The following is a 12,541-nucleotide window of genomic DNA, read 5'->3' on the forward strand; positions in this document are numbered from 1 at the left end:
GACTGTTCCTAATCATGTTTTTCTCCTCCAAGTGCTTAGAAATGAATTCCTTGAGAATCTGCTCCATGATTTTTCCAGGGACTGAGGTGAGGCTGACCTAGCTATAGCTCCCTGGGTCCTTCTTTTTCCCTTTCTTAAATATTGGCACTATGTTTGCCTTTTCCAATCATCCGGGACTTCTCCTGATTGCTATGATGCCAATTGCCTTTCCTGATGGCCACTGGCTTTGCAATCACATCAGCCAACTCCCTCAGCACCCTTGGGTGCATCCCATATGGCCCCATGGACTTGTACACATTCAGCTTTCCTAGGTAGTCCCTAATCTGTTCTTTCACCAGGTTGCCCCTGCCTTCCTGCTGGCATTCCAGGGAGGAATTGGATTCCCTCAGCTTTAGTTGTTTTGGGCTGCGGGATCCACGGTCTTCTAGCCACGAGGGACTTCTGGGCTGGCACAGTCCCCTTGCATAAGAGAGGGATGCAGGTGTAGCCCTAGTACACCTGGGGGTGTGCTCTGTCCTCCGATGACAGTGGTGGTAGTCAGGCAGGATGTTGAGAAAGGGGTCAGCTACTAGAGCAGCTTCCTTCCCTTTCTATAGAGTTGGGCTGAAACCAAATACTTAACTATGTACAATTTATTACAAGAATAAATACAGATACTTAGTATAAAACATAGAAAATTTATAAGGCTTAAACTGTAGATAATATTCCACAATTCACATATAACACCAAATATGAACCAAATAACTTACAACCTATACAACACAATTAACACATAGGAATATTAATCTATATAAGCCAAGTAAATTAACAATAATATTTATTTAAACCTTTACAAATAACAATACCAATATACACAATGAGACATTAAAACACATAAACATATAAATCCCCTTAAAGAATACCCCTAGCTATATAGCCCTTAACACAACCACCTCAAAATAGGAAGTGCGCTAAGCACCTCCCTAAGGGGTTTCCCTGAAGCCCCTCCCCTTTACAGCCCTGTGGAGACGCCCCTCCTGCAATGGTGGGCGGAGGCAGCAGACCCTCCCCACCCGTGTCAGCCTCCCCTGCAGGGCCCAATTCCCCAGCAACTCATGCTTCTTCTCTGGAGAAGTCAAGGCTCATCCCCTGATGGCCGATCCCTCAAGAGCCTCTCCCCAGCGGTGCCTTCAGCGCTCCTTGACCACCTGGTGCCCCGCACTGGGCACCCAGGGCTCTCTCTCTCAGTACCGGAGCCAAGTCCTTGCAGGCTCCAACTCCCTGGTCTCACACTGGGGGTACTCCCCTTTCCTGGGCCCTGCTCTGGGCACTGGGGCTCTTTTAGTTAAAGGCGGAGCTGCACTGCAGGGCTCCATCCCTCGACCTAGGGTCGGGGCTAATGTGAGCTGTTGCAAGCTGCTTCCAAGCACCAACCTGCACACTGGGTGAAGCCTGAGCAGCCGCAAGCTGTTCCAGGGCCAGCTCCCCATGTGCCAATCTGCACGCTGTGTAGGGCCCAAGCAGCCTCGAACTGCTCCCAGAGCCAGCTCTCCGTGTGCTGATCTGCACACCGACTGCCCAGCCACTTTCTAGGTTCGCAGGCTCAAGCCACCTTGAGCAGCTCCTAGAGCCTGATCCCTGTGTGCCAATTTGCGCACCACTGAAGCTCAAGCAGGGTCCTGAGGATGGCTGTCTTTGGAGTTCCTCTCTCCTCGCCATCCCTCGCTGTCTCCCTCCAGCCTGCCGAGCACAGTCCCCTTTTATACCCTTCAGGGGCTCCACCCCCGACATTCTCCAGACCTGGCTGGCACAGTTCCCATTCAAGTCCAGCTGCTCCTTGCCCTCTCCCTTTGGAAAAGGGCAGACATTGCTTCCCTTGTGCTGCCTCCAGATTGGGGGACAGGCTCCACCAATGAAACAGCAGACCCTCGATCCTGGGATTCAACCCAAGCTCCAAAAAGATAAGCCTGCTCCACAGGGAATGCCTGGTTCTGGCACTGACAGACTGTCAGGGGTACAGGCATGCAGGAAAGGGTTCATTAGTTCAGCATCTGGGATGGAAGATGCTGCCAGGAACTTCTTGTAAACTCTTTTTAAATGAAAGGTCACCACTGCCTGCTTTCACTTTCCCTTTGGATATTATTTATTGCATTGCAGAAAGCAGGCAACAAAGAGAGAGAGAGAGTAATAAAACAATAATATCTTCCATGTTTCTCTGCTGAGAGAAACTTTGGTGTGAGTCAGGCTCTGAGAGGAGCAGGAGCTCTGAGAGGTACAAGTTGCTGCTCTTTGGAAGTGGCTAGCTGTTTTGGAGGAGCTGCCATATACCATTAGGTCCCGCCGAGCTGAGCACTCACCGAGGCGAACTCCTCTGACCAGGGAAAGGAAAGATCAAAGGAACATTGATAAAAGAGCTCTGGTAAGGAGAGGAGGAAGGCCATGGGAGGAGGGGGGATGAAACCAGAAGGGAAGGGACACGGAGATGTTGTCCAGGAAGGTAGGATGCTTTTGCCCTCATCACAGAGAAAGGAAATGCAATGACTTTGGGATTTTTTTCCTCTGCTGTGGAGGAATGAGGTAGCCCAGCAGAGCAATTTGAGCAGGTGGCTGGGAGCCAGGGCTCATTTCCAGACTCAGTGTTTTATTTATGTCCATGTGCTAAAAGAGACAGGTGTCCATCACTAGGGCTGGAGGATCACAGTGTTTCTGAGCCATTTCAGACTCTCACTGCTAGAGAAAGACAAAGTCACAGCAACAGTGATCACAGTCTCCACCCACATGGAAAAATAGGAAACAGGCTTGTCTCTCTGCCCCATATTTGCACAAGAACCCAATCCATTCTGAAGTTTCTTAGCGCTGTAAATAAGATCAGAGATGAAGCAAGACTTATTTGATTGCCAAATTTGGTAAAGAAGTAACCCGGCATCTCTGAAAGCCTGAAGTGGGCAGTGGGTTTCTGGGGCTCAGGGCAAAGGGCAGGATGGAAACATGAAAGACGCAGAGCAGCTCTGCCTCCTTGCTGTTGCCCAGGTGCATCTGGCTGACAAACAATGGCCTCGAAGATGCCCATGGAGCACCCCCTGTGCCTGGTGGGGAATGGCACCAATGGAGAGCTAGAAGTGAAGCCAAAGGCCCTGGAGATCCTGTGTGGCATCACCCAGCCTGTTGTGGTGGTGTCCATCGTGGGGCTGTACCGCACTGGCAAGTCCTATCTCATGAACCAGCTGGCTGGCAAGAAAAGAGGTGAGGTGTTAGTTGCCCTCTTCTGTGGAGCCCTTTTTCTTCCTCTCCTTTCTGAGAACAGCAGCGAAACCTCCTGTATCCCTAGTGCATCTGTGATTACCCATCTCTCCTCTCGTCCCAGGCTTTCCTTTGGGTTCCACTGTCCAGTCGCAGACCAAGGGCATCTGGATGTGGTGTCTTCCCCACCCCCGGCTCTCAGACTACACTTTGGTGCTGCTGGACACAGAGGGGCTGGGCGACGTGGAAAAGGTGGGTCATAGTGTCATGGATGGGTACCAGGTGTGATGGTGGCATTGCTTTCCTTATGGTTTTTTCTTCCAGGGCAACACAAAGAATGACCACCAGATCTTCGCGCTGACTGTGCTCCTCAGCAGCACGCTGGTGTATAACAGCAAAGGCACCATTGATGAGTATGCCATGGAGCAGCTGCAGTATCCTTTCAGTGGGGCAGGTGTTGGGGGTGCTACATTTGCACAGTGAGGCCCAGGGCCTGGCAGTTCAATTGTAGCCCCCTTTGATAGCGGGTTTGTCACTACCTGCTTAGATTCCTCAGCCCCTGTGACCAGCTTTGTGACCACACTGACTGAGCACATCAAGGTAAAGGCCCAGGAAAGGGAGGAGGATGAGGAAGGCTGCCAGTTTGTTCGCTTCTTCCCCTGCTTCATCTGGGCTGTGAGAGATTTCACCCTGGAGCTGAAGATCAACGAGCAGCCGGTAACGGAGGACGACTACTTGGAGAATGCACTCAAATTTAAGAAGGGTAAGACCCGGGCTTGCTCCTCTCCTTGCTGCTGTGGAGCACTGTGGTAATGTTTACTATGGGTAGCAGCAGCAGGCAAGCCTTTGAACGGGGCTGTGTCCTGAGACAGGGCTCTGTAAAAATGGCACGTGGGGTTTCCGCATTCCTGGTGCTTACAGGTCAAATCTGCAAGCTCAAGAAAGGCAGGTTTCGGGGTTTTGCTACCTGTTGACCTTTGGGTGTCTGAGCAGCAGAGAACTCCTACAGGAGGAATTCTGCTCTCAATTACAACTGTGCAAACCTAGGGTATTCAGATTGTGCCTCCAAAGACTGCTGTCTGACTGAGATGTCTGCAAGGGGTGTGTTTGACATGCAGCCATTTCTGAGATGCTGGGATCTTTCACCAGCCTCACCCTAACACCCAACATGCCAAGTCTGTGCAAGGCCTCACTGTTTTTTTTTCTGTCCTCAGCTTTCACAAGAGCAAGTGAACAAAGCAGGGAGGGGAAGCAGCTGCATTAATGCGGTTTCCTCATGCCTGTCACAACTTTCAGGCCCTTGCCTCATGAGTTGCAAGGTTTAGCAAAATGCTTCCATCTCTCAGCTTTGGTTTAAGAAAACAAATTTGTTTCCAGCTCTGATGATTAACCAAAACCTCTTTAAAATGCAAGAATGCAGTTTCTCCCTGGTTATATCGGTTTGGTACATGGCTAGGAAGGTGCCAGTTGCAGGCCTCCACCCATTCTCTGTACTGCCATCCCACCCACCGCAGGGCTTGCAGCCCTGCATACCACAGCTGTCTGGCATGCTTGTAAAGGGCTGGGGTCCAAAAATGCTGCCCTTCTTCAGCTTGGCAAGGCAGAATCCTGTTGGCCTAGTAGGTGAGGGGCAGAATTTGGCCCCTGGCCCGTGGCTGTCATTCTTAGCCCAGGGCACACCCAAAGTCCTGACTGCCTCAAGGTGTTTCTGGCCAGGTGGGGGCTGCAGAGCAGTTAGGACATCAAGTAGCTGCTCCAGAGGCAGGAGGAAGCCTTGCTCTGGACTCTTGTTAAAGGCAGCTGTAAATGGGTACCAGGCCATTCAGGCTAGGGAGCCAAAGGAGATTGGGCAGGACAGTAGCTACTTCACGCCCCTGGGAACTGCTGACTGCAGGAGCCAGCTGCCTTAAGCTAGGGAGCTGGGCTGGTTGGCTCAGGCAGACCTGGGTCTGTGTGTGGATTCAGTGGTTTATTTTGGTGCGAATAAAGCCTCTCTTGTTCCTCGGCATGCCGTGCAGCTGTTACAAAGGGCGCTTTGGCATACAACCTGCCACGTGAGTGCATAAAGACCTTCTTCCCCACCCGCAAGTGCTTCGTCTTTGTCCAGCCAGCCCCTGCGAAAGATATCAGCCAACTCGAGTTGCTCCCCGAGAGCTCCCTGGACCCACAGTTCCTGGAAAAGACCCGCCACTTCTGTCAGCACGTCCTGCAGAGTTCACCAGTCAAGACTGTGAAAGGAGGGCATCCAGTCAGCGGACAAAGTAGGGTGGCCATTGGATGGATTGATTGCAAATATCCCTGTAGGATGCTAAAGAAATTACCCTGGGAGGTGGTGAGACTTGTAAGCAAGGATCTGCCTAAAGATCCCACATGGGTGGTTTTCTAGGCTGAAGGGTTGGTAGTGTAACAGGCTGAAAGAGGAGGAAAGATGGTACGTTGGTTAGCCTAGGGATGGGACACAGTGTTCAGCTGAGCCCATTGAGAAATGCACAGGAAGGGCTTTCACTTCGGTGATGCTGGCTCTCCCCTCCTCTCTTCCAGTGTTCGGCTCATTAGTTCAATGCTATGTGGAGACCCTCCGCAGTGGGAAGGTGCCCTGCATGGACAATGCTGTGGTTGCTCTGGCAGCCCTAGAGAACAAGGCAGCTGTTCAGGAGGGGCTGGCTCACTACGCATCCCAGATGAAGCAGCTGAAATTCCCAGTGGACCAGGAGGAGCTCTCCGAGAAGCACGGGGATAGCATGGCGGGGGCTCTTGGTGTTTTCATGGATCGTTCCTTCAAGGATGAAGGACAGAAGTATCTGCAGAAGCTCAAGGTAACTGTATAGGCCTCCCTGTTTGGTCTCTGCTCTCTGGTAGGTTTCCACCCTCCCTGGTACAGACCTTTGGAGTTGGTACCATTATGTCTCCATATAAAGTGCAGTTCCTAGGGAAGCTTTTTTTGCTTTCATAATATTAGTCCTATTTAAAGCAGCCCATAAAATAATCTGCTTATTTGGCTGCTATTGTCATAGGAGCATCTCCTGGTATCTGAATCAGCTTTTAGGTAACCATCTTCACCTGAGCATGGCACCTGCACCACATTCACAGCAAAGCCATGGTCTTCTGAAACGTCTCTCTGTTTCCTTGATTAGGATGGCATAAAGGAAAATTATGGAAGGCTGCTGAGAAAGAATGAAGTTGCCTCCAAGGACACCTGTTTTGCCCTCCTGGAAGAGCTCTCAGCCCCCATGCAGAAGCGACTCAGTGACAACGTATACAATCAGCCTGGTGGGTATGAAGCCTACATCAGAGACCAGCACCAGGTGGTGGAGGATTTCCGCAAGAAACCCAAAAAAGGGGTCAAGGTGAGTTTATCCATCTGCCTCCAACTCTCCTCCTGGCTACAAGCCCTGTGAGGTTCTTGTTATCAGCATATTCATAAGTTCTTATATAAAATGCAGTGCTGTGCTATGCAATCTCTCATCCCTAGGTAGAGGATGTTTTGGAGCAGTTCTTGGCTAGTAAGAAGGCAGAGGCAGAAGCTGTACTGAAGTTTGACACACTGATAACTGATATGGAAAAGCACTTGGCTGGTACGTTATGGTAAAAGGGTATGAGGCTCCTTCTGGTCTAATATATTTTCTAATTTCTCCTCTTACCTTCTATATATTAGGGGTGAAATCATGCAGAAGCTCACAAGAACTGAGTACACTCTCATATTTACAGGCTGCAATGTACTCTAAATACAAGTAGTTTGTGATTGTGGTACTTGTAAAATCCCGCAGGGGAGGTTGAGGGCAGAGCTGGGACTAGCTGGATGCTTTGGGAGTGGTCTCCGCCCCCAAGACATGAGGTCCCTGAGTGCATCCCACCCTCCCACCTTCACAAGCACCCCCCAAACCTGAAAATACGCCTGTAAAGCTGGTCCAGGCTCCTGTCCAGCAGCCGCTCTCAGGCATGCTAACGACCCAGCATTCTCAGGCAGTCCCACTAACCTGCTTCTGGTTTTAGAACAAGCCAAAGTTGAAGGGAGCTCTATTGGGTCTGGGAAGTGCTGGCAGGCAGTCGCATCCATGTGGGGAAATCAGGGCTGAATATAGTTTAAACATTTTTTTAAACTCTTCTTCCCAACACAAAGTTGGGAAGCAAAAAGCTGAGTTGCTGGAGCAGCAGAGGAAAGCCGAGGAGGAGAGGAGGATGCGAGCGGAACAGCTGGTGAAAGACCAGGAGCGCAGCTTCCAGGAGTACCAGAGACAGCTGGAAGCCAAGCTGGCAGAAGAGGCTGCCATCACAAAAAAGGAGGCCCAGCAGGCCCTGGAGTGCAAACTGAAGGAGCAGAGGGAGCTGCTACAGCAAGGGTTTAGGGAGAAGTCCATGCTGATGGAGCAGGAGATTTCCACCCTGAAGAGGGAAATCAACTCAGTCAGGGAGCAAGATTATATCAGTCTGGCAAAAAACATGATAAAGGTGTTTAGCATTGTCTATGATATATGCACCTCTGATGATGACTCCCCCTCCCAATCCAGGAGCCAGACCAGAGGGAAAACTAGGAAGCCCAAATGACAGTGAGCATGAGCCCTGACTTGCACTTGGTTCCTCATCTTCCTTTGCACATTTTGCTTGGTTGTTGGAAAAAAAAAATGCTTCACATGGCACTAGCTGGACCCCATTTGCCTGGAGTCATTATTCATGAGTTAAATTCGGGGGGGGGCGGGGGAGGGTGTCAAGGGATGTAGCAACATTGCCATGGGCTAATGCCTGCAGGACAGAAAGGGTCAAGTGATGCAGACAGACTAGCACCAAGACCACTAGAGATGAGGTTGCTCCAGCCCTCCCGAGGCAGAAGCAGTGTAGCCATGTTCTCCTGAACAAGACTCTTTGCGAAAAAGAAGGGGTTGCCCTCCTGTATGGGGGCTGCCCCTGCTCAGAGCTGGCACAGGTGGCACAAGTCAGATGGTACAGCCGTGCCCATCAACCACCTGCTTAGCATGTGGTGGCACATGCTGATTTTGCCATTCCCATAGCTGGCTGCTCAGGTGCACGCTAGCACAGACAGACAGCCCAGTGCAGATGAAGAGGCCACATGCTGCACAAATGTCCTTTGCCCAGATGTGACGTGTTCCCATTTTCAACCCCCCCTCACACATGCTAGACTTGGGCCTGGAGGGAATCAGGCTGTACATTCCTACAGGCATCTCTATCTACCCTTGATGGCTTAAACAATGTAATTCCAAAATCCTTCTCCCTCCAGCTCCAGAGGGCAGGAGTGGGCTGTATGAAATGAATCAAGATGCCAGAACTGCTGGGTACAGCCTGACACCCGCTTAAGTGTTTGTAACACCTGTAACATCTCTGTAGCTGTTCTGGTTCAGCTGGGAGGTACAGAAGTGCCTGCTGGTGTTTCCAGGGTATGCCTGTCACCTGCTGCAGAGGCAAGATCTTTCATGGGTGATGTGAGACCAAAATTTAATCTTTTTCATTCCTGCTATGAAGCTGTGTGATAAGATGGTGTGACAGGGCATGCCCTGGGGTGCCGTGAACACCCCTAGCGCCCCCTACCATGCCAAGCTGGTGTCAACGCACCCTCACCATCTCGCCCGCCATGTATTTGATGTTAGTATTGTTTAAGGGAGGCTGCCTTTTGTCTTCTTTGACACGGTGCCCTGATGTATCCCAGTCTGTGCTCTGTTTTAGGTGACTCGGTGCACTAAAGCCTCAGGGGCTACGCGTAGTCTCTACCACCCCTGTACCACACCCCAAGCCTTGCAGATGTACTGGACGTTGTCTGGTCAATTCTCCCCTCGGCGCCCTCACGGGCGCCCCTTGGCTCATCTTGCAATTGCTCATGCCCTTGTGGGTTCCCTGGGCTTGTCGCAACTGCCTGCGCTCCCTGACTTGTCTCACAGTGACCCAAGCCCTCGCAGGCTCTCCCTGGCCTCTTCTCACAGTTGCTTGCTCCCGCGACTGTGCCCGCGCTGGGGCCTCACAATTGGGGCTCAGGTGGCCGTAGCCATGCCTGGCCCCCCAAATCCCCTCCTTGGGTCTAAAAGTTCCTGTGGGGCTCAGGCAGCCTCAGCCTTACCTGGCCCCCCCAATCCTCTGCGCCCCTTCTCAGGGCTGGGGTCAGTACACCCCAGAACGCTGCACCCTCTCTGGCACCGGGACCCCCACACTACCTTGGAGCCCCTACGAGGCCTCCTCCAACCCCTAATAGCCTCACCTGGTCCTTCGGTCTTATAACAAGAACTACAAAGCAATAACGCAAGCCAATTGGCTATAACTCAAACTCTAAGCATTCTGGTTAAAACGTTTTTCTAAACCACACAACCTCTCTCACCCGAAAAGCTAGTGGTTTGTACCTCCAGGCCATTCCTTTTTTTCCCCTTTCAGGGCCAAACTCTTTTCCTTGGTCTAACAGTGCCCCTTTGGTCCAGCTGTCCTTCTTCCTTGGCTGCTAGTGAGAAACAGCCTCCCCAGGCTCAGCCTGGATTACATTTATATAGGTCAGGCCCTGCCCCCTTCCGGTCGGCTGACCAACTGCAGTTGCCCTGGCAACCGGCACCTGTACCTCTTTATAGGAGCAGGGCACTGAAGTGCCCTGCAACAGATGGCCATAAAGAGCCACCATCAGATCTCACTTTCATGTCTCATTAAATGAATCCATCAGCAAAGGCAAGGCAGTTTTGTAGGTGTGGGTGCCTCGGCTGGACAGTCGTGCTTGAAGTCCGTCTGCAGAAAGCACGGTCAGGGTCCCTCCTGCCTCCTCCAGTCAAATGTCTCCCTGCAGAAGGAGGAATTCAAGGTCGGCGGGCAGGGGTCAAGACATGGCTTCACTGTTTTATAAGGACCAAAATGGGTAATAGGTAAATAACCTCACAAGTGTTCCCTGTTTAGGAAAGGGCCCTGTGCTGGCTCACAGGGTCAGTGGTACGATGGCTCCACCCTGATCTCTCAGGGACTCTGGCCTGACTTTATTCAGATAGCCACCGCCTGTGGGCCCTGCCCTCCTACCTGTATCCCACCTTTGTCCAGGTGTGTCTGCCATGTAACCATGCAGACCCGTGGCTCCTGCTCATGTTCTGCTTCTCTGCCTCTGTGACAGCTAGCAGCAGCCTGTAAACAGTCACATATGTTACTGTGAACTAGGAACTAGACAAGCAAGAGGAAAGACAATGAGCAACTTTCCTGTTTTGCTTTCCAGACTCAGCAGTGCTATGAAAGCTATGATGGGTCCCTGTGATTTTCTCTCTCACAGTGATTGGGGGCCCAGCATGGATAAACAAGTAGCATGGCAGATGCTTGCTGGACCCTTGGCTTGGGAACTCACAGGCTGAGGGAGGAGAGGTGTGCTAGAGAGGCTGCACAGGCTTTCATGCCACAATGGGCTGTGAGGTGCCTGTTGGCCTCCCGAAGGGACCTGTCACCAGGAAACCTACTGCCCACCCGGAAGGAGGGACATTCCAGATTTCCAGTCCAAGAAGCTCCTCTCACCCCTGGAGGTTGGGTAGTTCCCTGCCTCACCCCACCATGTCGTGCAGTCAGCCTCGCAGGCTTGCACTCTCTGCACATGAGCAAGCCCAGCAGCACGTAGGTGTGCATGACATGCACTTGGAGTCGTGCTGCCCTCTGATGCCAGCAGGTGCCTCTAAATCCATGGATCAATCGCCAAAGACCCGGCTCCTGGGATCGATAGTTGCCCTCCCTGGGCTGTGCCAGCCAGAGCTGTTTGCTCAGGGATTGCTCAGTGGCTGGATAGATCCACAGTGACAGTAAGGCTGGAGCTCACTGCCTTTCTGCAGGTGGGAGGGTGGGTGGAAGGACAGAGCCAAGCTCTGGTTTGCCCCAGGGTCAGGGAGGAGGGGGAGACACCCCCTCAGCATGGACATGTACTTCATCTTTATGCTCCTGGAGGCCCTCTTGGCCGTAGCCATCATCTGCACCAACCTGCTGGTGTGTGCCACTCTCTGCCTTCACAAGGAGTTGAGCTGTGTCACCAACTACCTGCTCAGGTGCCTGGCAGTGGCTGACCTAGGGGTGGGGGCCCTGGCCGTCCCCTTCTCAATGGTGCTGGGCATGGAGTACACCTTGTGCTTCTACACCTGCCTCTTCCTCACCTGCTTCCCCCTGGTCACCACCCAGTTCTCCATCCTCCTGATGCTGCTCATCGCTGTCAATGCCCACTTGAAAATCAGGCTCCCCAACAGGCAAGTGCATGAGGTGTCCTGTGGGAGGGGGTTGACCCCATTTGGTGGATGGCACTGAGGTTTCTCAGCTATGGTCTGCAGTCCCACTGGTCAATGGCTAAGATGGGCTTCGCTCCTGGAAGGAGCCCAGAACTAAGGGCTCAGCTTCTTCCTGTTGGCAGTGCTGGCAGCTCTAAGGGTTTTCTGCCCTGTGGCAGCTTGGGTGGAAGTTTCTGCCTTGGTATCTACAATGGGAGGGTCCTCACCCAGTCCCATAGGTACTAGGGCATCCTGGGACATTACAAGGTGCCTTCATTCAGGACATGGGGCTTCCAGGCACATGCTGAGATGACAGTAGGAGGTGCTGGTCCATGTGACTTTTCTCTTTCGTTGACAGCTATGCCATATACGTGACGAAAGGGCGGGTGCTGGTTATTGTGGACTTCTGCTGGCTGTTCTCTGTCCTGATTGGCCTTTCCCCTATGATGGGCTGGAACTGTCTGGAGCAGTACAGGGAGGTTAACAAGACCATGAGCTTCAGCCTACCCTTACAGAGGGCTGCCTTTGTACTCATCACCCGTGACCTGCCTTACAGCACCTTCCTCTCCAAGGTTCAGCCAGGCAATCGCAGGGACTCCAACTCCAGTGAGACCCCAGACAGGCATCTGGGGTGCTGCTCCTTCACATCCGTCTTCAGCCCTGAGTACCTGGTCTATTTTGTCTTCTTTGCGTGTACCCTACTGCCGCTAGGCGCCATGCTGGGCATCTACGCCGACCTCTTCCGGGTGGTCCGTGGGCACTTCCTGGCCCAGCCACTCCGAGTGTCCAAGAAAGGGGAGCTGCAGATGGCAGGAACCCTTTTCCTCTTGGTGAGTGTCTTCTGTGTCTGCTGGATCCCACTGCATGTTATCTACAGCGTACGCCTGCTGTGCCCCCACTGCCAGACCTATGAGTCATTGGAGCGCCTGGCTGTCATGCTCTCCCATCTGAACTCGCTGGCCAACCCACTGGTCTACACCATGAAGAAGAAGGACTTTGGCTTGGCACTCCGGTCTGTCTTCCTCCGCTACATCCTGTGGTGGCCCCAGCTGCAGGCTTGCTGCTCCCCCAAGGCTAAGGTCTATCCCCAGGGGTGAATCAGGAGTTCCTCACAGAAC

At 52.4% G+C, this 12,541-nt stretch overlaps 2 protein-coding genes across 3 annotated transcripts; both read left to right on the plus strand.

Annotated features, from left to right (window-relative positions):
* Window positions 1-2,159: 2,159 nt before the first annotated feature.
* LOC149861752 (guanylate-binding protein 3-like) lies at window positions 2,160-7,865 on the plus strand. Of its 2 annotated transcripts, none has more exons than XM_090055295.1 (10): window positions 2,160-2,398; window positions 2,986-3,222; window positions 3,344-3,471; window positions 3,544-3,653; window positions 3,789-3,982; window positions 5,238-5,480; window positions 5,761-6,035; window positions 6,354-6,566; window positions 6,692-6,794; window positions 7,340-7,865. In XM_090055295.1, exons 2-10 carry the CDS (start codon window positions 3,030-3,032, stop codon window positions 7,762-7,764), a joined length of 1,884 nt encoding a protein of 627 aa, XP_089911421.1. In that variant the 5' UTR covers window positions 2,160-2,398; window positions 2,986-3,029; the 3' UTR covers window positions 7,765-7,865. The 2 variants fall into 2 exon arrangements, with proteins under 2 accessions (XP_089911421.1, XP_089911420.1); XM_090055294.1 differs by having other exon boundaries at window positions 3,010-3,222.
* Window positions 7,866-11,079: 3,214 nt separating this feature from the next.
* LOC149861753 (adenosine receptor A1-like) lies at window positions 11,080-12,520 on the plus strand. Its single transcript, XM_090053807.1, has 2 exons — window positions 11,080-11,405; window positions 11,782-12,520. The coding sequence occupies exons 1-2, from the start codon at window positions 11,080-11,082 to the stop codon at window positions 12,518-12,520; spliced, it is 1,065 nt and encodes a 354-aa protein (XP_089909933.1).
* The last annotated feature ends 21 nt before the right edge of the window (window positions 12,521-12,541 follow it).

This window comes from Crocodylus siamensis, chromosome 6 (assembly GCF_052110815.1).
Source record: "Crocodylus siamensis isolate JL-2025a chromosome 6, ASM5211081v1, whole genome shotgun sequence".
In the NCBI taxonomy this organism is placed as follows: domain Eukaryota; kingdom Metazoa; phylum Chordata; order Crocodylia; family Crocodylidae; genus Crocodylus; species Crocodylus siamensis.

Bases quoted from the DNA above. Each gene is read 5' to 3' on its own strand.
- LOC149861752 (XM_090055295.1), top strand. From the start codon at position 3,030: ATGGCCTCGAAGATGCCCATGGAGCACCCCCTGTGCCTGGTGGGGAAT. The intron at 3,223-3,343 runs GTGAGGTGTTAG...CTCTCGTCCCAG, and splicing joins GCTGGCTGGCAAGAAAAGAG to GCTTTCCTTTGGGTTCCACT. The intron at 5,481-5,760 runs GTAGGGTGGCCA...CCTCTCTTCCAG, and splicing joins GCATCCAGTCAGCGGACAAA to TGTTCGGCTCATTAGTTCAA.
- LOC149861753 (XM_090053807.1), top strand. From the start codon at position 11,080: ATGGACATGTACTTCATCTTTATGCTCCTGGAGGCCCTCTTGGCCGTA. The intron at 11,406-11,781 runs GCAAGTGCATGA...TTTCGTTGACAG, and splicing joins AAAATCAGGCTCCCCAACAG to CTATGCCATATACGTGACGA.